This window comes from Nicotiana tabacum, chromosome 6 (assembly GCF_000715075.1).
Source record: "Nicotiana tabacum cultivar K326 chromosome 6, ASM71507v2, whole genome shotgun sequence".
NCBI lineage: Eukaryota > Viridiplantae > Streptophyta > Magnoliopsida > Solanales > Solanaceae > Nicotiana > Nicotiana tabacum.
Window position 1 is genome coordinate 217,503,980 of NC_134085.1, and position 26,083 is coordinate 217,530,062.

General features: G+C 37.2%; 1 protein-coding gene and 1 long non-coding RNA gene across 7 annotated transcripts; both read right to left on the reverse strand.

Annotated features, from left to right (window-relative positions):
- Positions 1-2,153: 2,153 nt before the first annotated feature.
- Positions 2,154-3,066, reverse strand: LOC107819021 (uncharacterized). The gene is made up of 2 exons (XR_001655584.2): positions 2,880-3,066; positions 2,154-2,662 (listed from the first exon to the last, which is right to left on the reverse strand). It is a non-coding gene; the product is annotated as an uncharacterized LOC107819021 (long non-coding RNA).
- A 5,063-nt stretch (positions 3,067-8,129) lies between these two features.
- LOC107819019 (serine protease SPPA, chloroplastic) lies at positions 8,130-25,517 on the reverse strand. Of its 6 annotated transcripts, none has more exons than XM_075256710.1 (15): positions 24,889-25,509; positions 18,705-18,888; positions 17,401-17,538; positions 16,870-17,040; positions 16,685-16,788; positions 15,042-15,109; positions 14,442-14,608; positions 13,485-13,554; positions 12,931-13,085; positions 10,755-10,860; positions 10,225-10,312; positions 9,992-10,135; positions 9,641-9,815; positions 8,628-9,007; positions 8,130-8,403 (listed from the first exon to the last, which is right to left on the reverse strand). In XM_075256710.1, exons 1-13 carry the CDS (start codon positions 25,342-25,344, stop codon positions 9,792-9,794), a joined length of 1,875 nt encoding a protein of 624 aa, XP_075112811.1. In that variant the 5' UTR covers positions 25,345-25,509; the 3' UTR covers positions 8,130-8,403; positions 8,628-9,007; positions 9,641-9,791. The 6 variants fall into 6 exon arrangements, with proteins under 6 accessions (XP_075112811.1, XP_075112812.1, XP_075112809.1 ...); XM_075256711.1 differs by having other exon boundaries at positions 8,130-8,412; XM_075256708.1 differs by lacking the exon at positions 9,641-9,815 and having other exon boundaries at positions 24,889-25,517.
- Positions 25,518-26,083: the final 566 nt, after the last annotated feature.

The window sequence follows — 26,083 nt, forward strand, 5'->3', positions numbered from 1 at the left end:
AACAAAACTACAAAAGAACATATGGGAATCTTCTTTGGTAAAATATTTGTGCAGAAAATTGTAGAAGAGGATAAACTTTTTAAAGACTTCCTAAATGCTTGAAGTATCAGTGTAATGAAAGCACAAAAAAATGACAGTTGATTTAGCATATCTACTAAAGATTTCATCTTTCTTCATTTTAAAAGGTGGCATGGAATAATCTGCGTGATCTTAGGAACATGTTGCAGTAGTTCCTTTACCAAATTCCAGAATATGAAGTACACATCAGTGTAACCCAAATCAACATTGCATTCACACGTAATAGCAGAGGCCGAAAGATAAAACACATTATCGAAATAACACTCTCATCTACCATAACGACACTTCAAATACTAACATTTTATAAATCTCAGAACTCATAGAAATAAGAAACGTCAAATTTAAGTAGATGAAAATATCTACTTAGATCAATTAATCTTATGTGGTTAAGGCGAAAGTTATTTATAGGAATTTATCGGAAAGTGGTAAATTGTTCTATCTGTAAATCTGGAACATTGAGGCAGCAAAACCAGTGCATGATCGTTCACCACTATCCAGGGAGACAATACCATTCATATCAGGATGCCAAAAAGTATTTTGTGCAGTAACGCAAAAGCCCAAATCCCAAAATAAGTTGCTACTTCCTATTAGGAGCGGATTTACCCTTGTCGAAGCGGTGTCTATATATAAGTAATATGCAAAAGAAAAAAGGCGTACAAGTAAAATAAAATGACAAAACTTAGTCAAAGCAACATAGTTAGTTCACTAGTAAATTCCCTAAAATTTAAGGCAGTGGTCATCGGTTCAAGGCTTTTGCAACTTCATTTTTGAGCAATATGGTTTCCGTTTTTCCAAAAGCATCACATTTTACTAATTAGAGAATAGATGTCATGGTCGATCTTCGCTTTCAGTTTTAGAATTGCATTGTGATGTCCGAGATCATGATAAAAGTTTTTCAAGTCTTAGGGAACTTGGTAATCTTTCCATAAAACTAGTGGAGACAAAAAAGCATGTGACTTTTCTTCTTTGTTTTTCAACTAAAAAAATTTGCTTTGCTTTTGCCAATTACTACCGCTACAGAGAGCTTTTTCGGCAATGAAGTTGATTAAGACCGATTTGCAGAGTTGAATGGATGATGAGTTTTTCAGTAGCTGTTTGGTGCCTTACATAGAAAATGATGTATTTAGTCTTATTCCTAATGAGGTTATGAATACCTTTCAAAATATATAACTCATCTAGGAGAGTTATAGTAAGGTACTTTTAAAAAAATAAATGATGTCGTTACTATATTTGTTTCTTTGTCTACTTCTTTAAATGTCGACACCACTTATGAAAAATCCTGCGTATGCCCCTACTTCCTATTCGCAGGTAGAAGTGGGAGGAAATAAGCAAATGTAAGCAACATTATGTTTGAATCAAAGAAATTTAGAATCTATGAGAAAGAATCAAATCTCAAGTACAGATATGCAACGCAACGAGACATGCCTTTTACTTTCTTTTTGATGGTGTGGATGGTTCTAATTTCAGCTCGACATGGGAATAGTCAGATTCCACAACTGTTGTTTCCGTTTCTATTTCAGTTTACCCGAGAGGTTTAACCTTCTTTTTGTTCCTCTCACCAATGCTGGGTTGAAAGATGTGCTCTTTTTCGACATAGGATAAAACGGATAGACTTGCATGCATGCTGCTATAACCATTCCAGGATGATTTTCTCAAATTCTGTCTGAAAGCATGTTTTGGACATGCTTAATGGGCAAGAGTTGCCTCTGGAAGTAGAAGAAGTCAATCCTTAGGTCTAAATTTTAGTTATTACTTCATCACTCATAGCTTTTGGTTCGATTTCCAAAATTTTCATTTACTTTTTCTTTTCACCTCTTCCGTACCTGTGATTTAGGGTTAATTTTTTCGTTTTTCTTTATTTGTTCTTTTTATTGCACTAATTCCTTGGCGATGAATTTTGATGGATATCTGCTAATTAGTTTTTCTCTTATTTTAAAAAATTATGGTTCATGTTTTACGTGCATATCACTATTTTTACCTCTTTTCTTCACATAGATGTATGAAAATAAATACTTAGGTGCATGGTGTGTTATGTCAATTAGACTCAGAGACACACTCATCCATAAATATAAAAATAGACAAACTTTTTGAGTTTTTTCCTTCGATTGTATCTGCAAAGAATTAGTACAATCTTTATTGCATGACTTAGTACTAAGCAAAACTTTGTAGCTCTAAAATGTAATGTTTAATAAAGCTCATACCAGAGACAATATGGAACTTACAAGTTACAACTGAGAAATTTACAAGTTTAAAAAGAAATCCCGAACTAAAGTTAAATCTTGACTGAGACTGCCAACTTCAAAAGAAGAGAGAAAGCAAGCCGGAAACTTCTAACTCCATTATCGGACAGAATGCCTTCCTCTGATTCCTGGAATGAGAGTGCCAGACTATAAGGACAAACAATCAACAAGAAGTAGAGAACCTGGGTGGGGTTATTTGTCAGAAAGAATCCGTTTTTCCTCCTTAACAGGCTATGCCGGTTGTATCCTCAGATTTAGTAGCTTCTACAAATAGTGAGGACTGAAGAAAGCAAGACACAGAGCAGTTCGTAGAAGCAACTATCAAAAGATATACAAATACTAACCTGCATGTAAAAGATCCAACAGGAAAAATTCAAAATATGAAAAAAAACCAAATCAGATCTATCAAAATCATATCATCAAAAAAATGATTGCAAGAAAGAAAGAAGGAGAGTGAAGTAAAATCTAGCAGAAATTTACAAGTACAATAGTTAGCTTATACAGTTTCACAATTTAAAAGATTGAAGAACAAAAAAAGCAGAAGAGGGTTGAGAGACTCACTGAAAGATGATCTGCAAGTTGTGAAGTACAGCTATAGATTATAATAAATATAAGTGTAATATACATCATTTGCTAAAAGTAGGTGCCACACGTGTCCCTCTTAGCAGACATGCAATTTATACTTAATTTACATCTAAGCTCTAAAGTGGCAGACGCTCTAAGTCTAAAGTGGCAGACACTCACAAATAAAGAGGGTCTTCTAATTGTAAATTGTGAAGTAATGCCATAGATTTATAGTTAAATAACTGTAAGTGCAGTACATATCATTTGCTTAAAGTAGGTGGCACACGTGTTTCTCCTAGAAGACATGCAGAATTATCTATTTATACTTAATTTACACTTAACCTCTAAAGTGCCATTTCTAAATACGTAGTGAAGAAAATCCTAAATGTATCCGAAGTCCGAACAACGTTCGTACACCTAAAGTGTCGTTTCTAAATAGTAGTAAAACCTTGGAGAAGTATGTAGAAGTTGTAGTTTGTGTATGGACAATTTTTAAGGACTGGTTCGGCCATAGATTTTGCCAAAATTTATTTGGGTTTGTTTTTTGGTAAATACATATTTGTTCATAAAATTTATCCATATTTTGGCAAATTCCCAAAACCCAAAGAGTTGGTTTTGGCCCAAAATATTACTATTATATTTTTTAAAAAATTATCCCAAACTTTTATATTTTATAAAAGAGCCCACGATTTATTATTTTATAATAATATTGTTTAGTCTTCTCGGTCATCTGATAGTGTATTATGTAGTTCAGTATAAAAATGATAATTTTGTACCAAATTTATTTATGTTCAGGACTATGGTTTGCGATAATATAATGAATGTTATTGATGAAGGTACGGTTGGGTATTTGTGATAGTTTTTAGAACTTGTGGGTATACATCATGTTTTATGTTTTTTCAAACAAAAAAGTGAAATATGTTTTGAAAACTGATATCCAAACACATTTTCATCTTCAAATCAAACTTCATCCAAATTAAATTTTTCAAAACAAATTTGAAAATTTATAGCCAAACGCTAGCTTAGTATTCCTAAAATACTTACAATCTTCTTCTTAATTCAACTCTATGTTAATTCAATTTACCAAGTAGCTATGAGTTTAAACTATGTAATGTCGTAGAGTGGAGGGCCAAATAACGGTAAATTTAAGCTTTGTAAGTTTAATATTCTTTATATGGGATCTATACAGCCTTGGTAATAGATGCACTGACACACCATATTCAAGGGGATGTGCCATGGTGTATGTTATTTGTTGATGACATAGTCCTAATTGATGAGACGAGGGTCAGTGTTAACGAGAGGTTGGAAGTTTGAAGACAGACCCTCGAGTCTAAGGGTTTCAAATTGAGCAGGTCTAAGACGGAGTACCTGAAGTGCAAGTTTAGCGTTGAGTCGAGGGAAGTAGGCAGGGACGTGATGCTTGGATCACAGGTCATCCCCAAGATAGATAGCTTCAAGTACCTTGGGTCGATAATTTAGGGAGACGGAGAGATCGACGAGGACGTCACTCACCGTATAGGAGCGGGCTGGATAAAATGGAGGCTTGCATCTGGAGTCTTGTGTGACAAGAAAGTGCCACCGATACTCAAAGGTAAGTTTTATAGAGTTGTGGTTAGACCGACCATGTTGTATGGGCTAGAGTGTTGGCCGGTTAACAACTCCCATATCTAGAGGATGAAGGTAGTAGAGATAAGGGTGTTGAGGTGGATGTACGGGCACATTAGGATAGACAACATTAGGAATGAAGATATTCGGAGAAAGGTGGGCATGACACATGTAGATGACAAGATGCGGAAAGCGAGACTCAGATGATTTGGGCACGTGCGGAGGAGAATCCTTGATGCTCCGGTGAGGAGGTGTGAGCGGTTGGCCGTGATGGGTACGAGAAGAGGTAGAGGGAGGCCTAAGAAGTATTAGGGAGAGGTGATTAGGCAGGATATGGTACGATTGTAGATTTTCGAGGACATGACCCTTGTAAGGAAGGTCTGGAGGTTAAGCATTAGGGTTGTAGGTTAGGGGGTAGTAGAGTTTACCTTACTTCATACCCGGGGTGAGGCGGGGTTGGATTAAGGTTGATCTTAGATGGCTTGCAGTTTATGTTGAGCCCTCACTATCCTTGTTGTTTATCTTAGCCCTAGGTCTTGGATATTGGTTACTGTTGTTGCACGTCATTTATCTTTTGGTTGTTATGCTTCTGTTACTATTACGATTTCTACTGGAGTTACTAATGAATTGTCTTTTCTTGTTTTATTTTCGTCTTTCTGAGCCGAGGGTCTATCGAAAATAGTCTCTCTACCCTATCGGGGTAAGGGTAAGGTCTGCGTACACATTACCCTCCCAAATCCCACAAAACTAGGTAGTTGTTGTTGTTGTTGTTGTTGTTGTTATATGGGATCTATACACAAATAGCTATTTGGATTCATCATTTACTTTTTCTAATCAGTATATATAAATTATGAATTGATTATACATGATTATACAAATATTATATATGAATTATACATATATTATATATCCTTCTGTTATTTTTAGTTTAAGTGGATGATTAAGCGGCTAGTTGGGTTAATTTTTCTCTTTAATATATTTATATGTAGAAGTGAAGTTCAAGAATCTTTATAAGTACAAAACAAAAGGTAACTAATTTTTAGTTCAAGAAAGTAGTAGTTAGTAAAATTTATAAAAGAGCGTAGTCCTTGAGGCCATCTCCAACCTTACCCTATTTTCTCATAATGGGGGCAATTTTTGAGTAATGAAGTTTCAACCTTCCCCCATTTTGCCTCCAAAATGGGGGATGAATAGTGTTCCCTCAAATATGGGGTACACTATTCATCTCTCCCATTACTATTCATGTATATTTTATTATTATTTTATTATTTAATCTTTTAATTTATCTCTTTATATATACCTAATTATGTTTATGTAATATCTTTATAATATTAATTTTACATTTTAACTTTGGCGTATAATTTTGATAAATTAATTTTCGTGCATTTATTATTTTTATGTAAAATTGTAAGTTAATTTTATTATAAGTTATAATTGTACAAAAAATATATAATCATCTCAAAAAATGAATGGTACAAATATAAAATATTAGATGTCGCTAAAATTGAAATTAAAGGTGCGAATATAAAATATTAGATGTTGCTAAAATTAAAAAGTGAAAATTGAAAATACATTAAATGAAAATACACTAAAATTGGAAATACATGACATTTGAAAATACATTAAATTAAAATACATAAAAATTGAAACTACGGTAAATAGCATAATAAAAATTGAAAATCAATGATTTCAAGAATTTTTAGCTCTACATAGAAGAATTAAGGACAAAGATGCTTATTTTGCACTTCGTAATGCATTAATAGATCATTTATGGGAGAATACTAGAGGTTGAAGTTGAATATTTATGTAGTATTTCGAATGAATTTTATCGTTATGTAATATGTATTTAATTAATCTTGTATAGCAATGATTTCACTTTTATTTGAATTATTAGTTAATCTATAATAATTGCTTACAAATTATAAAATTTTATGAAATTGTTTTAATGGAAATTATAAATTAATGAAAAAATAAAAGATGAAATTTGTTTAATGAAAATTAAAAAATAAAATTGAAATAAAAAATAATAATATAATATAAAAGAGAGAGAAGAATATAAAAAAATTTGGGAAAAAAAATGGGGGAATGGTTGGAATAAGTTGTCTCCCCACTGGGGAACCAAAAATGGGGTAAAGGTTGAGATGGCTAAAGCATTAGACAATTCCTGAAAACATATATATTAACCTTTGTCGTCTTCTCAGGGAAGAAGGAGAGCAGGCCCTAGGTGGTGATTGTGGTTTTCTCCCTTTTTTTTTCCTTCAACGTGAAGCGGGGAGATGGGAAGATGGTTATCTTTCGTCATGCTATGAAAGCTTTCTAGCTTCTATTAATTCACAAAGATGTGCTTGAATTGGTACCCAACTTGTTATACCATAAAACCGAGCTCTACCTGTATGCATAAAGCTTGGGCCTTATTGAAGCAACAATAGTTTCGGTTATGATGGGGTTTTCTTGGCGATGTACGCATTGACGAGACACATTCAAGGTGAGGTGTCATGGTGTATGTTATTTCCTGATGACATAGTTTTAATTGACGAGATGCGAGGTGATGTTAACAAGAGGCTGGAGGTTTGGAGGCAAACCTAGAGTCTTGAGGGTTTCAAGTTGAGCATGACAAGACGGAATACTTGGAGTACAAGTTCAGCAAACGGTACCCAAGAAGGAGATATGAAGGTGAGACTTGATACGCAAGTCATCCCCAAGAGAGGTAGTTTCAAGTATCTTGGATCTATAATACAAGGTAAAGGGAAATTGATAAAGATGTCACGCATCGTATCGGAGCAGGATGCATGAATTGGAGGTTCGCTTTCGGTGTATATTGTGATAAGAATGTGCCACTGAGACTTAAAGGTAAGTTCTAAAAGGTTGTAATTAGACCGACTATATTGTATGGAGCAGAGTGTTGGTCAGTCAAGAACTCTCGTACCCAGAAGCTAAAAGAAGAACTCTCATACCCCAGAAGCTAAAAGTAGCTGAGATGAGGATGTTGAAGTAGATGTGTGGGCATAACTGGTTGGATAAGATTAGGAATGAAGTTATTCGGGAAAAGGTAGTAGTGGCCTCTGTGGAGGATAAGATGCAAGAGGCAAGGTTGAGATGGTTCGGGCATGTTAAAAGGAGAAGTATAGAAGCCCCAGTTAGAAGGTGTGAGCGGTTAGCCTCGATAGGTAGCAGAAGGGGGTAGAGGTAGGGCTAAGAAGTCTTGGGGAGAGGTTATTATGCGGGACATGGCGCAACTAGAGTTGACTGAGGACATGGCCCTAGACAGGAGGGTGTGGAGGTCAAAGATTAGGGTAGAAGGTTCGTAGTAGCGAGCGTTTCTCTTTGTCTTAATCAGTTCGCTAGCATTAGTGTTTATATGATATCTTTTATTTATAGATGGTTAGTACTGTCTAGAATTTAACTGCATTCTTGGATTCGATCTTATTTTATCTTGTTGTTATTCCTAGTTGTTGCAATTACCTTTTTTTCCGTCGTTCTCTAACTGAGGGTATATCGAAAACAACCTTTCTGCCCTCCCATGAATAAGGGTAAGGTTGCGTACATCATACCCTCCCAGACCCGCTTGTGGGAAACTACTGGGTATGTTGTTATTGTTATTGTAATAGTTCGCATCCCAAAAGAAAGAGTTGGAAAAAGAGATAATGAGAATAATCCACTACTAAAATCGTAATACATCTGTATTTTACACATGGCCGTTGGCACCCCATGGATCTGTCTGTACGGAGATGATGAATCATACGGAACAGGAATTACAAAGTGGAACCTTTTCGAAGTTACAGTAGTTATAACAGAATGTCAAGATACCAATTCGAGTGGTATCTCCATACCCTTATATGTGATAATGAATTTGAAAGTTGATACCAAGAAACTGCTCAACCTGAATTCAAATCAGCAAGAGCTCATATATTTGAACCTGCAATCACTGTAACTTTTAGTAAATAAATCAAATATTAATTTTTTACAAGAATCAAATACTCCTATTTTACCACTATCGACTTTAAGGAAGCAATTTCTTTTGAGGAAATTCAATCTATTTTTTACCACCTATCCATTTGTTTTACTTTCTCACAAACCCAAAACCTAAAACTAAAACAAATCGAAAGTTCTATACTAAATACAAGGAAAAGAGGCAATTACCTGATCTTTTACTTTCTGAAAGGAAGCAGAGAACTAATGTTCCCAAATTCCGCATCCCCAACAAAAAGTAAGATCCATGTATGAATGTTTTGCTCCAGCAAATAATAAAATGAGATATTTCTGATGCAACAGTGTGCATCATTTTGACTTTATAAGGAACTGAGGCAATCTTTTATCAACATAAACAAAGGATTGGTGTAAGCGGCTCCTCCTAGTTTCTCAAACATGACCCCGTCCATACGGGCTTGGATTCCATCAGATGATGCCACATCATTTAGCAACTCTTTTAAAGTTCTATCTGCTCCGGCTAAAGAGCTCCCTATGCCGCTTAAAACTTCCGGTAAGGATGCGGATGGCCTTGACAGCTCAACAACAGAAACCTGCAGTTTTAACAACTTATTAGGAAGACTAAGAAATTCATCTCCATTACATCAAAGTGATAGAGAAAGAGACGACAGTACAAATAAAAAAGGAGGAAATTAACTCACGAGATAGTTTCTACTCTTCAAAAAACATTTTTGCTTTTCCAGTCAAAGTTTCTCACCTCTTACTACATTTTCAGTTACTAATAGTAGAAAGCAGCTTCCAAGCTTTGTTAGGTATTAGTAACATTAAGTTAGTTGGCCATCAAACATCATCATGTATTTCTTTTTATTTTATTTTATAAGTGAGCATTTTATAAACAAAAGAAGCAGAAAGAATGTGCAGTGGTCACATCATGATCCTTACAAGTATTTCAAATTCCATATCCAGGAATCTTCCAAAAACTCAGTTCCTACATCATCATGTATTTCTTTTTTCTGAATAAAACACAAAGGGATGAGTACCATACATGGTTCACATCTGACTAATGAAAACAATAACTATTGTTTAGATTTCCAAAAAATGCTATCATTAAACCCATTATAATTTGGCAACAATGAAAGGTGGCTCAGAGTGCACAAAAACAAAGCTAAATCTGCTGCTTGACAGCAGCACACATTAAAGTATCTTGCAAGAAAGTCAGAGCAGACCGCGTCTACGATGTAGTGAGCCTTTGTCAAGCTATTCCCTTTTGCTACAATTTGACTTCTTTTTATCTCAAAGTTGTGGCAATTATTGATGAAAGAAGCAACTGAGATGATCTAGAACCCGGTTTTGGCAGGAAAATTCACCAGCTCTCTATTAGAAGATCAAGAGATTCAGATCCTGAGGTTCCCAAGAGAGTTCCAGAATTTAACTAGAATGACAGTTGACAAAGATCCAAGCATAAACTGAAATATAGACTTGAGAATCATGCTTCAGAAAGCACAGCACTACAATCTATGTGCTCAAACTTGAAATAGCTGTTTTTAACAGCAAAATAAGATTTGCTTATGCCGCACCTGTTTTTCCTGAGGTATATTGGCCTTCTGTTTTGCAATTGCGACAGCACGAGAGAGACCACCGATAGCATCAACTAGACCTCGTGAAAGAGCATCATTTCCAGTCCAGACTCTCCCTTGTGCAACCTCCTCCATTTTCTCCACCTAAAATGCAGTGCTTCGTATTTTCAATCAACTGATAAGTAAAGTAATGACTGTTCCATTCTAAGCTGTACTCTTCACCAGTAGCATACCGTCATTGATCTTGAAAGGGCAGCCTTGTCCCGGAATTGGGTATATGCATGCTGTGCAGATTTGGCAAACAGCTCTGCTTCCTCAGGCCTGCAGATGAAATTCTATCTGATAATATACTAAATCAAAATACAAGACAGAATTGGGTATATGCATGCTGTGCAGATTTGGCAAACAGCTCTGCTTCCTCAGGCCTGCAGATGAAATTCTATCTGATAATATACTAAATCAAAATACAAGACAATAGTTGGATTTCCACTTGTAGGCATTTAAAACAGCAGCTAAGCTCAAAATCCACTAAGTACAGAAGTGGAAGTTCTGATTTTGGTGTTCTGCGTAAGTACAGAAGCTATCCTACTTTTTACGAGCAAACTTCAGCTGGCTTATAGAGGCCCCAAAAACGGAGCAGTAAGAACAGAATGATGTAACGTGAAATTCACGACTTAAGGTTATGTTCTTATAAAATGGGGTTCAAGGTGTAATGGACCACCCAGTGACATGTATAACCTCAAGGAAGACGGAAAAATTTCACCTGAATGGTCGTTGTTCAGCCGCAGTAAGCTCTGCATATCTTCCCCTTGATATTATCTCCTTATTGAAGCCAATTTTTTCATATAAGTTTCCCAAGTTGAATTTTCCTGCCAAAAACATGTAATTTTAACATATTGAATCTGATTAAAATATTTGCACGGGGATATATGTGAAATGGGAGTCCTAGCTCATAAAGCCAATTCCACTATGGAAGACCTCGTACAAGTACATTTTGTGAATATTAAGGACCAACGAAACTAAATACAAGGGGGCATGAAATGGCAGAACGAAAGACTTCCAGAACAGCATGGATATCAAAGGAAAACCCAGAGGAACCAAGGAACGGAAAAATTGAAACTATAAAGGATTGACACTCGTGTGGAAGCAAATACATGGACCGGCATAATTGCCTCTCCCACAGGCCAAAATCTTGGAGGTTTCATCAAGACACACATCAACTCGACCCAATCTCCACTACTTGCAGGCACACCCACCCACCCACCTGCACACACACACACACCAAAGAGAGTTGTCATCCCAATTTTACTACTATCAGTTCAAGCTCAAATTGTCAGTGTTCTAAAGAATTGGGAGCAACGGGTGGGTGAATGACCGAGTTGGGATAAGGGAAGGGGAGGGCCTAGTGAAGAGATAGAATGCAAGGGCTCTAGCCTCTACCTGTGAACTACCATCTCTAACTACATAACCTATCTGTAAGATACAATTTATCCTCCGTCTTATATTTTGGTTATTCATGTTATTTTGTGGAAAAAATCATTAATTTCCACATCAGGCTTGTTATATGGACAAAGCACTAACATAGCCTCAACCCGAAAGATATTCAATTCTATAGTTGGACTTAACTCCAAATACTTTCTCCAAATAAAAGCTTGGAAAAAATTCGGCTATTCCATTCAATATAGAACTGTCTAGTTACACTTCAATATATTCTGAGATGGTAAGTAATGGAACTAAATTTGGTATACATTGTGAAAGACAGACTGTTGGGACAATTAAAGGAACCTTGCCCCCTCACAATCCAGTTCTATGGACTAATCTGGAGGGCATAAAAAGAATATCTGTACAATCAACCTTGTAAGAGCACCAAATGCGATACAAGAACATACAGTTCAGGCATGTGCGCTGAGTTTTCGTAGTAGTTGGGACTGATTACTCCTATGGACGGCATTCAAAGAGAGACATTTTGATTTTGATTTATCCTCTGGTGAAGATGGTATAAGAAAGAGCTTGGAATTAGACAAGATCCGCTTATGCAAGGAATCATTGACCAATCATGCATTCTAGCAAAGCAGCACAAAGGCTTCAAACAAGTTGTACCACACAAGGAAAAACACCTGGCATTCAAGATCGAGATTTTCCCCCCTCAATATCTTCCTTTAAAAGGTAAAAGAGTGTGGAAAGTTCAACTGGGTCTAACATGAGTAGAAACCTTCATCAATTTGGAGATATAAATAAATCTGGTCAATCAATTACCAATCCATGCTTCTGCACCTTAAGTGTATCCCTCAGCTCACAGACAGGTGAACGTTTTACTTTTTACTTTTTTTCTTTTGATAACGTAAAAGTTTATTAGGTAACCTACAGGCAAACTAAAAGCAGTCGGACCAACTAACGATGAATAATTCAACAAACATAAAATTATAAGGCCAAAGGATTACGGACAAACAAAAGCAATATTGATTGCATAGTAACCACTTGGGTTTTATGATTTTTCTTCTAAAACAACTAGGATTAAGGAGTTTCTGAAGAGCACAGGTCATTCCAACTTAAGTAAAAACACTGTCTAACCATCACAAGGAACATAGTTCACCTGCATGGTGATGCTTTCAAGCGGTTGGGAGCTATTTCTAATTCTTAAAGGTGGATGGTAAATTTACCTACATTTCGGTTCCTGAATTATGTTTGGATCAAGATATGCAACAGTAACTGCAATTCAAGATATCTCTTAATCAGTTACAAACTTTTGGGAGCTGATAACACCTGCACAGAAATTATCTTGCTAGTGCAAATTACAAGTCCTAAAACACAATACACACACTTGTGAAGCACAAGGTTCTGCGGAAAATTATTCCAGCTCTGACATTAGCCCCAAATTTAGTGTACCACTCAATCACAGTTTGTAAGGAGCTAGAATTTATTCTAGTAGCTAGATTTACCTGTCACCACACCTATTGAACCTGTCAGTGTAAGGTTCTCCGCCACAATAGCTTGTGTAGCCATTGCCATATAATATCCTCCACTGGCTGCCACATCAGCCATGGATGCTATAACAGGCTTAGTTTCTGCCAGCAGTCTGATTTCTCTCCACATTCTGTGGAGAAAAGCATCCTAATCAATCAACAGAGAACTTGGTTTGAAAAAAATAAAATAATGTTCGTCAGAGTCTATTACAGAAGCTTTTATATGTGGAAAATATATTGACTGCTTTGAAGACAAGGAAAGAACAATATCACATTCTATTTTACAAGTGATTTAGCTGAAGTATCATCGAAGAACTCAAAACAGGAGATTAAATGAAAATAAAGAGTTGAGATTTCCATTGTACAAGACAATCAAATAAGCAGTTAGGATTTTGTGTTACTTTACCTATAAAAAACATGGAAGAATGTAAATGCAACATTATAGAAGTTAAAAGGAAAAAATTCAGACAGCCAAGTGGCTCCTAACATAGTGCATACAAAGGAAAGAGCCACCATATAACAGGACTTACAGATCAGAAGCAAGAGCGTCACCTCCAGGACTATCAATTCGAAGGACGACAGCTTTATACCTTTTCGACTCTGCATAGCATAGCCACACATGAAATACAAAAGAAAGAAGAAAATTTCACAACCACAAGAAAGAAGCCAAAATAAGCACGCAATCACCTAAACCTATCAAGCTTTTTCCTCCATTCATCTTAAATCAGCACATATGAAGCATCCAAATCTGCTGCAATTTAGAGTGTACAACACATGCAACAACAACACCAACAATATACCCAATATAATCCCACAAGTGGGGTCAGTATGTACACAACCTTACCTCTACCTTGTGCAGGCAGAGAGGTTGTTTCCGATAGACCCTCGGCTCAAAGCAAGCATTCATACAATTTACAACACATGCAGGAGCCTTAAAGGACATCTTCATTGACTTCCTACTGGTTACCTGAAAATTTTACATACCGTTCTTCTAAAATAACTTTCATAGCTGATAGCAACTTCATGCATTACATGAAAAAATAAGCCTGCAACTAACAATAACCAAGCTGGCCTTACCATCTTTTAGGTTCACTATTAAAGTCTGAAAAAGAAGAAACATTGAATATGAGTGTAGCACTTTGATTATTCAAGTACACCACTAGCAACGTAACACTAACACAGTCCTAGCAAGAATTTTTCTCCTTCATACTTAGCAAACGCTTTTCAAAAATACAAATCTCTCCAGAATCTAAGTTGGAAAGAGAGGAAAGAGCACTAAGCAAATTGGAAAAGAAAAAAAAAGGTAGCCAGAACTGTACAGAGTGGATAATGCCTTGTTTCTGCAAAATGTCTTTTTGAAACTAAAAACTTGGTATTCATGATTTATGGCTAATCAAGATTCACTGTGTAACGACCAACTGTTTTCACATATCTTGACCACTTAATGAATCATTCACGAATTGTGCACATACAAGTACAGTTCATACCTCGTACACTACGAATTTTCTCAATTAACTGCTCTGCTACAATTCCTGAACTGGATGAACTAAATCGACCGCGTGTGCGACTAATGCTCCCAGAGGCTCGAATCACAGCTATCTGTTCTTTATAACCTGTCAGACCGAGAGTCCATCTCCTAACTCTTGAATACTTCCTGCGTCAGAATATAATAACCACAAAATGATTTTAAATACAAAAGGAAAATAGTGCATAACAGATGAAACAAAGAAATTTGGAGAGAGGACACTAAAATACAAGACAATTGATGGTTGACAAAATCCCAAGTCAAACTGAAAAAAGTTATGACACATTCCCTGTTTCGCAGTAGCCACCCGGGATATTTTGCAGAATTACACAAAATAATATTTTTTTCCCTTAGTTTTGATACTCTCTGAAAATTCAAGGGCCATAGATTAGTCCAAAAACAACAGTAAAGTGCAAGGCCAAATTCCAAAATATTGCATCTTCACTTCAATTAATAAAGATCATCAGTTGATCTCATGAAAAGAAACGTACAAAATATTGGTGCAAAAAAGCAATCCTGAGAAAAACATATCCAGGTGACTTGAAATTCAAAAAGAAAAAACCTGTAATCAACTGCAGGGAGATTTTTGTCCTTCGGAATTTCCAAACGCTCTTTCAACATTGACATTACCTGAGTGTTGAACAATCAGTGATCCCTTCATTAACCATGGGAAAAAAAGTGATTTTTAAGTTCTTATGAACATGTCAAGTTCATGAAGCAAGTTAAACATTTTTATGCAGAGTGACTAAATTCAGATGGCCAGATGCATAAATGACACAGCCTCTATCAGCTTAGTACAATAAAAGAGATTACAGTGTGTGCCACTCTTGTTTTCTAGGCAACAATGCTAGCATACAACTTAGTTGCTCTCCTTATAATCACACATAGACCTGCAATGCGTATGTCATCTGATGAATACGGACTGTTTACTTATTATAATAATTTTTTAACTAGAAGTCAACGAAACTGATCTACAACTTAGTTGCTCTCCTTATAATCACATATAGATAGACCTGCTATACGTATGTCGTTTGATGAACACTGACTGTTTACTTATTAAATGAATTTTTAACTAGAAGTCAATGAAACTGATTTCCAAGATTTCATCAATGGCATAAGCTAACGGGTAAAGTTGCTGCCACGTGACCAGGAGGTCACAGGTTCGAGCCGTGGAATCAGCCTCCGGCAGAGATGTAGGGTAAGACTGCGTATAATAGACTCTTGCGGTCCGGCCCTTCCCCGGATCCCACGCATTGCTGGCGCTTAGTGCACTGGGCTGCCCCTTTTTTTTTCTTTTCATAAGCTAAAAATATATAAGAAAAGGGTGAAAACATTGGATACTGAGGTCTGCTCATCATAAGACTGTAAAAGAGTACAGAGATTATGATAACCTGTGCAGCTATAAAATTTGTATATAAAGTTCAGTCCTCATAAAAGTTTGGTATGCATCCCAGATTAGAAGACCTGCTTTTGCGAGGTCCCTTCGGGTACACCCGATAAAGTTGAAATCATAGAGAGGCCTAGTTTGGCAAGCAAAGAGATCAGACACAATGTTGAAGAAGTGTAATAGATTACTCCCTCCGTTACAAAAAGAGTGAAGGGCTCAGAGTATGAGAGTCAAAATGTCAAATCTCAATTCGGACATTGATTTCTTAATCTTTTTAAGCTAAAATTTGCAACAAATGTAAATTAGATAAAGAAATACTATAGTTACAACTTTTTTTATAAATAAAAACATTTCAAAAATATATGAAACATTTGTGGTCAAAGAAAAAAATGTTTGATCACATAAAAAATAAGTGTCATCTAAACCGGAATAGAGGGAGTATTATTTAATATGAGAATATCTCAACATTCCATGAACAAAACATTTATATCATATATATAAAGATGAATTCTTGATTTAATTTCTAATGCAGAGAGAGGTAAATCATCCTAGAATCACCTACACCAGAATGGTCAATTAAATGGCACATACTAGTAGTTGACTACATTTTTTTCCCTTCATGATATCTTAAGAATCGACTTTCCGTGGAAAAGAAGTAAATCCATTACCATTCCCAATTTATTTGAAAAGAACCCCCCGACCCCACCCACAAAAAAATAAAAGGAAAAAACTCAGCCATTAAATCAGTTGAACTTACAAATAATCACAGAACTGTTTCTATCAAGTAATGCCTCAAGACACCTAGCAACTTACTGTACCTCATCATCGTACTTTATATCTGTTATCCAGCTCTCTTCCTTTAGCCTTTCAACTTGGTAAACTCCGTCATTGACGAAATGTTCAATGTCTTCTTTTTTCTTCCCTAAGTAAGAAAATCAGATCATGAAAATCCCCACTGGAATAGCTTTATATCTCCACTTATGAACTTCAAATCTGAAGTCACCTTTAGTGAGAGCAACTTTTTCGAGCCAATTTCCATAGATATTATCAAGTAATGCAGTTAGCATCTCTCGATTTTCATCAGATATACTTTTACGCATTAGTTGATCTCCAGCACTCTTATATCTACCAATTCTTTCCACTTGTGGCTCAATTCCAACTTTCTCAAAGACACCTGCAGAGCAACATATTTGCTGCAGTTAAGGGGTGATCGTAAGCAATTTAAGATCACATTTGCACTTTTGTTAAACAATTGAGGCTGCATTCACCCACTCACTGAAACCCCAATAACACTGGCCAGCAAATTCCAGTAACTCTGGAGTGAAATAGGTTTATACTTTTTGCACTTTTGCATAAATTGGAATATAGAAAAAAGTATTATTGCAATGATGACTAACTCAATATTCCGAAAATGAAGCTCAGCCAGCATTCCATACATCCAAGGATCAGTAAGAATTTAGCACTTCCGGGATAGTTAAGGGAAACTTGTCTCGCCAAGATTCTATTTGTATCAGCTGGGAGCTAAAGAACTAACCTCCCAAAAATGATGCTTGAACTGATAGACCATACAAGGCAAAGTAAGCACTTGGAGGGGCATAAAGCTCTTGACAAGCACAGCCGATGTAATACTCCTTTTCACCACAAGCAGGTGCATAGCCAACTATGAATTTACCTGAAAAATAACAAAGATTAATGCTCTTCTTTACTTTCTTTTTCCTAATTCCAGAAAAAGTATCTTATATTGAACTCTTTCAACATGAGAAGCTTAATTAATCCAAGTAATTTTTCAGTCTATGCAACATTATACTCATTTTAAATTCAGACTTGTTGCGCAATCAGTTACCTCAGATGCTACTATGAAGGAAAATACTTCTACATAATGATCAAAAATAAAGAGATGTACGTATAATTCTAAGACTTTATAAGGAAGTAATATTGCTATTCTTTTAGCATTTTTTTTTTACTGGAAAGGTAAGAAAGATATATTTTTCTAGCATTGCTTCTTAATCAGTCAAGCATTGATAATATTTTCTCTTCAAAATTGTCTTGAAAGTTTAGATTTCTTATAAGATAGTTTCTAGTCTAATATTCATCTCACCTGAGACATGGCATTACTCCAATTTCATAACATAGGAAGCACTGAAATACGCACATACTTCAAGATGCCGGACATACTTGAAAACTTCATCACATATGAGACGTACAGAATGAGCACAAGAATTTTCCATTCATTTGCATTGAGGAATTGGGACTAGTAGGCACACAGATAAGATGGGGAAAGCAGCGACCACTTCTTGTAGTCAATCGTAGTGAACGTGGAAAATGTTGTGACTCTATTGTTCTTCAAAGCGATAAACAAAGACAGAAGGGCGTACTTGCCTTAGAGTCTAGTATGGTGGATCTTACATAATTCTGATAATGTCCAGATAAAACAACTCCCAGGGACCTTGAAATTTCCATCACCTCTCAAATTAGTTCACAACAACTTTTGACATTGATCTCCAATAGTCACTTATCTTATTTTGTGGTCTTGGTCCAAGAGGGCAAAGAATATTTCCTCCCTTCCAGTCCCTCAACCTAAAAGTTCCTATAGTACTAAAGGCTTATATATATGAATGCCTTCATCTATTCATTATGTCCTAGATTTTTTTTGTTCCTACTTGGATTAAAATATTTCTCTTCCTTGGTTCAAATTCAACCCTTACAAGCTTACAGCGACAGATATAACAAAATGTCATCTTTTTCCTCTTTCCCAAGTAAGTTACATAATCAAGTGACAAGCACATGAACATTTTACAGCTTTCAACATTCCACAAAAGTATAAAGATGAAACCTTGCCTGATTTCCTGAAGTCCAGTATATGCCTCCGAATTTCTTCAACTTTGCCCCAGCCACAACTCAAAGGTTCAATGTGGAGAAAAACACCAGAGATTCGAGGATCATACGCGGCCTTTATGAAGTTCTCACAAATTTGAGGTAGAGATAATCCTGAAGAGAAACGGCTCTGTAACTGATCAGATATCTGACATGACAAACAGTACAAGAGTTTCAACTACTTCAACTAAACAGAAAAGAAATAACTAAATAAGCATTAGCAAAATAAAAGTATTCTATGTTATTCAATCTGTATTACTATAATAAATAACAAAACAGTAAACTTTCTGAAACAGAAACAGAAAGTTAGCAGCAACAGAATGTCGAAATAATATATGAAAAAATAATTTCGGAATAAATCGAGTCCATTGAATGCACAGTGTGTCCTTAAGGAAATTATTCCCCTCAAGTACCCGAGGTGCTGGAATATTATCCTCCAGGATAGAACGATTTAACTCACCGGTGTATTGGTAACCAAAAACCACAGTGTCAGCGAACCACTCAATGGTAGTAAATCACAATGGAATAGATTTGTGCAGAAGAAGAAAAAGTCTTGAAGTTCAGAAAATTCGTAAGGAAAAATATGAGGAATCAAACGAATTTATAGCCAATGGAAGTACTGTTTCTGAAAGTTTACAACCCTTCAGAACAATCACTTAAAAACGGGAGAGAAATTTAAATAAAAATCCGGGAAGAAAATGAATCGGGTGGCGCACGGATCCGGTTCGGGTTGGATATTTGGCTAATTTAATTAATATTTTATTACATAATTAAAGAAAGTTTGTCCAAAAAGATTAATCAATCAATCTTTGACCGAAGCCGAGCAATGACTGCGCGAGGCTTGCTTCTTCTTAACTCTTTAAGAGCTAGAAGAAGAGCAATTATATATATACCAATCAAAAGTCTTTTCCAATATGGGACAATGTCCCTTTGTCAAGGTGATGCAGCCGTAATGGAACAGTAAAAGAAAGGCAAAGGATAAGCAAAAAGGAAATAAAATTAGGGTAAAGAAATATTCTCTTGATTGATTTCCTCAGCTGCAAAGGTACAGAAATATATATAACTCACTATCATTAAAGGACAAAACTAGATAACCACTGTAAGGGACCCAAAGTCCTACTAAGGCCTAATTACAGGGGTCCAATTGCAACCTATGAAAGTATGAAATAAACTATAAGGGAGGACTTAAGTGTCACTACCCAAAACATATAAATTCCCGTCTATTAATTGACTCCAACGGCTAGGTACCATTGCGCAAACTCAACGTACAACTCCACTAAGCTTCTTCATTTTAACTGTGCATCAGTTCTCCCCTGTTGAAGTCTTCCTTGTCCTCAAGGAAGAAAAGATAGAAAACATATCTTCAATGCTGAATAGTCTTCCCATGTTGCTAATTCTGATGGAAGCTCCTTCCACTTAACCAACACTTGAGCCACTGCCTTGTTTCCTTTTTGAATCAGCCTTCTCTCCACTATTTCCTTTGGTTGTGGACAATAAGGGCTAGATAGCTCGATAACAGGAGGATGGGTTATAGTAGAAGGTAACTCATGGCAAGCCTTAAGCTGAGAAACATGAAAAGTTGGGTGCAATAAGAGCTGGGCTGGGAGTGACAACTTGTATGCCACTGATCTTATTTTCTGCAGCACTTGGTAAGGGCCATAGTACCTTGCTGAGAGCTTAGTAAAATGTCTGCCTGACATGGATAGCTGCATGTATAGCTGGATTTTAAGGTAAACCCAATCTCCCTCCTTGAACTGCCTATCAGATCTGTGTTTGTTGGCTTGTTCTTCCATCATTTGTTGAGCTCTCTTGAGATGATATTTCAACAATTGTGTCTTAAATTCTCTAGTCAATGGGCTTCTGTCAACTTCCTCCACTTGAGAATCCCCAGCCATGTAGGGTAGGTGTAATGGAGGTGGTTGTCCATACAAGGCCTCATATGGTGTGCTTTGTATAGAGGTGTGGAAGGTTGTGTTGTACCACCACTCTGCAGCTGCTAAGAACTGTGACCAGTCTGCTTGGGAGTCTGAGCAGAAACACCTTAGATATGTCTCCAAACACCTGTTCACTACCTCTGTCTGTCCATAGTTTGAGGGTGATCGGCAGTAGAGGTGTTGAGGGTTACTCTCATCATAGAGAACAGTTCTTGCCAAACCTTACTTGTAAAAATGGGATCCCTATCACTGATGATATTCTCAGGCACTCCATGTAGCTTGTATATGTTTTCCATAAAGAGTTTGGCAACATCATGGGCAGAGTAAGGATGGGAAAAGGCTAGAAAGTGAGCATACTTGGTTAGTCTGTCCACCACTACCCAGATCACTATTTTTCCTTTAGATTTAGGCAGCCCATCTATGAAATCCATGCTGATACTGCTCCAAGCTGCCACTGGTATTTTGAGTGGCTGCAGTAATCCAGGATAAGGGGCATTGTCATACTTGTGCCTCTGGCAAACATCACATGCCTTAACCAATTCTTGAACTTCCCGTTTCATGTTCTCCTACTGTTGAGCTATGCCACAATTTCAGTATATCCTTCCTAAGTTGAAGATCAGGTCCAACTACGAGCTTCTCCTTCTTCCTGAGTTGGCCATGTATAAAAGTGTACCCCTTTGTATTATCTCCTCCTTGTTGTATTGACGGAATGATGGTTTTCAATTCTTCATCAAGCTCCTAGCTTTGCATAATCATTTCAAGCAAGTCAGTCCTCACAGTGGATAGGGTCATAGAAGCAAATTGGATCAGTGGAATTCTAGATAAGGCATCTGCTGCTTTGTTTTCCTTTCCCTTTTTATATTCTATTTCAAAGTCATATTGCATTAGTTTGGTGATCCATTTGAGCTGAGTACCAGTGTGAAGCTTGTGCTCTAGTAGAAACTTTAGGGCCCTCTGATCTGTTTTAACAATGAAAGGCCTCATTGTCAAATACTGAGACCATTTGTTGACTGCCATTACTAGTGCCAACAATTCCTTGTCATAGACAGATAAAGACTGATGTTGTGTGGATAATCCCTTGCTGAGAAAGGCAATAGGGTGTCCCTTCTGCATCAAAACAGCTCCAATGCCTACATTACAGGCATCAGTTTCAACTACAAAAGCCAATGAGAAGTCAGGAAGGGCTAAGACAGGTGTTGTGGTGAGTGAAGTTTAAGTTGACTGAAAGCTCTTCTAGCCCCTTCAGTCCATGTGAACCCATCTTTTTTTAGCAAGTGAGAGGTTTGCTGATCACTCCATACCCTCTTATGAACCTCCTATAATACCCTGTTAACCCCAAGAATCCTCTTAATTGTGTCACAGACTGAGGCTCAGGCCATGATTGAACAGCTTCAATCTTTCTTGGATCAGTTGATACCCCTTGAGCTGAGATGTAATGACCCAAGTATTCCACCCTTTGTGCAGCAAAGACACATTTGTTCTTCTTTGCTAAGAGCTGGTGTTGGAGTAACAAGCCAAAGACCATTCTTAAGTGTTGCAGATGCTCTTCCAAATTTCTGCTGTAGACTAGGATATCATCAAAGAAGACTAAGATGAATTTCCAGAGATGCTCTTGGAAAATGTGGTTCATCAGACTCTGAAAAATGGATGGTGCATTGGTCAACTCAAAGGGCATGACCAGGTATTCATAGTGCCCAGAATGAGTTTTGAATGCTGTCTTATGAACATCATTTGGTGCCATTCTAATCTGATGGCACCCCGCTTTGAGATCTATCTTGGAGTAAATCTGTGACCCTCCCAGCTCATCTAGGAGTTCTTCAATGATGGGTATAGGAAATTTGTCCTTAATTGTCACCTTGTTGAGGGCTCTGTAGTCAACACAAAGCCTCCAGGACCCATCCTTTTTGCTTACTAGCACCACTGGAGAGGCATAGGGGCTGGAACTGTACTGTATGATGCCTTGGTTCATCATTTCCCTCACCATTGTCTCAATGACATCCTTCTGCACTGGTGAGTATCTGTAAGGTCTGGAGTTGACTGGCAAACTGCCCTCCTTCAAAGGGATATGATGATCAAACACCCCTCTTGAAGGAGGTAACTGTGTTGGCTCTTCAAATATTCCTGCATACTCAGCAAGAACCACTTTAAGTTCCTCTGATTACTCACCTTTTTCAGGTTCTGTCACATTAACTTCCTTGCATTCAGCCTCTCTTACCTTAACCATGAAGAACTGTTATCCTTCAATGGTCATTTTGCTGATAGCTTTTGGTTGAACTGTTTTGAATCTTGGCTGAATCCCTTGCAAGGTGAGCAATTGCCCTTTATACTCAAATTCCATCATAAGCTTTCTGAAAGTGAACTTGATATCATCTAGAGGGTAGAGCCATTGTATTCCCAGTACCATATCACTTTTGCCAATTGGGAATACTAAGAAGTCATCCTGGAACACAGCCCCTTGCATTAACCATTTGAACCCCTTACAGATACTATCTGTAGGCACTTCTCTGCCATCAGCAACCTGTACTAACTTAGGCTTAGTCTTGCTTATTTGGCATCCCAACCTTGTTGTTGTTCCTTCATCTATGAAATTATGTGTAGAGCCACAGTCAATGAAGATTTCCAAAGGCTTTTGTTCTGTGAACCCTCTTAACCTCAAGGTTTGGTAGCCTAAGGTTCCATTTAAAGCCTGCAGGGATATAGCACAATTCTCAGGAAGCTCTGTAGCTATCTCCTCTCCTTCCTCTTCTATTTGCTCCTCTTCCTCCTCTTCTATTGGTACCTCACCTACTTCCGGCTCTAGTGAGAACAATTGCCTCTTGGCCTGGCATTTGTGGCCAGGTACAAACTTCTCATCACAAAAGAAACACAATCCTTAAGCCCTCTTTTTCTCCATCTCTGCTAAACTCAACCTCCTCCTTCTGTTATTGTCAAACTTAGCTGTAGCTGGTTTCTTGAATGTATTCAAGTTGTTCCTGGGCCAATTGTTTTGACCCTGACTTATGTGCCATTCATCTTTCGGTTTTTATGTGTATGTTACTATTACGGTTTTTATTGGAGTTACTAATGAATTCTCTCCTCTTGTTTTTTTTTACTTTATTTTCGTCTTTCTGAGCCAAGGGTCTATCGGAAACAGCCTCTCGACCCTTATCGGGGCAGGGGTAAGGTCTGCGTACACATTACCCTCCCTAGACCCCACTAGGTGGGATTTTACTGGGTAGTTGTTGTTGTTATGTTCCCCCTATGCACAGCTGACATTGAGTTGCCCACCTTTATGGCCTTACTCAGGGCTGCAAAGCTGGCTTCATGCAGTCTAGCCAAGTAGAAGGCCTGGGGTAGTGTGCAAGGGTTGCCAATCGTTACAGCATTGCTGAGCTCTGGTTTTAGGTTGTTTAAGAATATGCTGATGGCATGCTCTACAGCTATGTTGAGTCTAGTCATAACATTAGTAAAGGATCTTTAATAATCCTTTACTGTCCCTGTATGCTTAATGTTCATGATCTCAGTTATTTCCGCCATTAATCTACAGAGCGAGGTCGTGCCCTGATACCAAATGATGCAGCCGCAATGGAACAGTAAAAGAAAGGCAAAAGATAAGCAAAAAGGAAATAAAATTAGGGTAAAGAAATATTCTCTTGATTGATTTCCTCAGCTGCAAAGGTACAGAAATATATATACCCCACTATCATTACAGGATAAAACTAGATAACCACTGTAAGGGACCCAAAGTCCTACTAAGGCCTAATTACCGGGGTCCAATTGCAACCTATGAAAGTATGAAATAAACTATAAGGGAGGACTTAAGTATCACTACCCAAAACATATAAATTCCCGTCTATTAACGGACTCCAACGGCTAGGTACCATTGCACAAACTCAACGTACAACTCCACTAAGCTTCTTCATTTTAACTGTGATCACAACGAGGGAAATTCAAATATTTCATTTTTCCTCCGTTTCCCATTCACTCTTTATTTTAAGCTAACCAAGCTTAAACCTAACATTCTATACCAATCAATAAATGTGTGACTTCCCCACCCTTCGTCTCTCTACTTAGCTACATTTAGAAGTTGATTCACTTCCCACAAACTCTATATCCAATTGAACTCCAGAACTAATCAGGAAAATACTTTTCTTCGAAAAAAATGTTACTTATGATTACTATGACCAAATCGGGTGGACATTGTCAATATGATTAATCAAAATTTCGAAGTTAACCTGGCCGCGCAATTTCATAGTGAGAACACTGCCTTTGCGGACGCGCTCCCAAGGAAATGCAAAGAGCATTCTGAACTTCACTAATAAGCTCTTCCAAGCACCGTACTCCTCCAATTCAAATTCTCCGCTCGGATATTGATCCTCCTTGGTAGAATTACTTTTCGCACTATCATCATCGCCGTTGATTTCAGAACCAAGCTCTTCCTTGGTTCCATCTTTGGAAGACGACGATACGTCGTCGTTTTTTGTATCGAAGGCTGAAACGGAGAAATTCCGGTGAATGCGGCAACGATTATCAGCAGAGGGAAGGTTGAGGAGACGAGTAGTGTAGTGAAGAGAGATGAGAGAACGAGCGGGAGAAGTGTGAATTGGAGAAGAAGAAGGTTTAGAGAGAGTGGAAGTGACTGTGCGGAGGTGAATGGAGGTGAGACGAGGTGTGGATAAAAGCTTCGCCATTCTCTCTCTCTATCTATTTTCCCACGCTTTCGGGCTGAAGTGGAGAAATCAAGACTCAAGAAAAGAAGAAATGCCCGAGTCTTGGAACGCGGTTCCCTAAGTGCCACGTCGTCGGCAACGTTACAACACAAGTACCCCCCGCCTCCTCCCCCCCCCCCCCCTCCCTTCTATCTATTCCAACGGAAAACGAAAATCTTTTTTTTTTTATCATCAAACATTAATTCAACTAATTTAAATTCGGTTCTTATAGGTCACGTTTGGACATAAATGTTGATTGAAAATGAAAAAAAAAATTGAAAATTAGTGAAAAACAATCTTTAAAAGTTATAAGTTGTGTTTAGACATGTATTTTACTTGAAAATATATTAAAATTTGGTGAGTAGAAAAAAATCGTAAAATTGCACGGGGCGCCTTATTTGGTCGCCCCCATTTAACCTATACCCATTTTTTAAAAAAGTTTTAATTTGTACCCACTTTTAAAACAACTCCAACTCCCTTTCTCTTCCTCGTTCGTTTTCTTCTTCTTCTTCTTTCTTCTATTGTTGTTGGTGCTGCTAAAGCAACTGTACAATTGTAATTGTGAACTTTCTGGCGGATGGAAGCTTAAGTTTTGATAACTTCGTGTAGCATCATTGGAAATTTATTTTTCTGCTTTAGCCATGTGTGTACTTGTCTTTATCACAGTTCCCTTTTTGGATATGTCCTGGTGCATCGGAACTCAAAAACAATTCATCAGGAT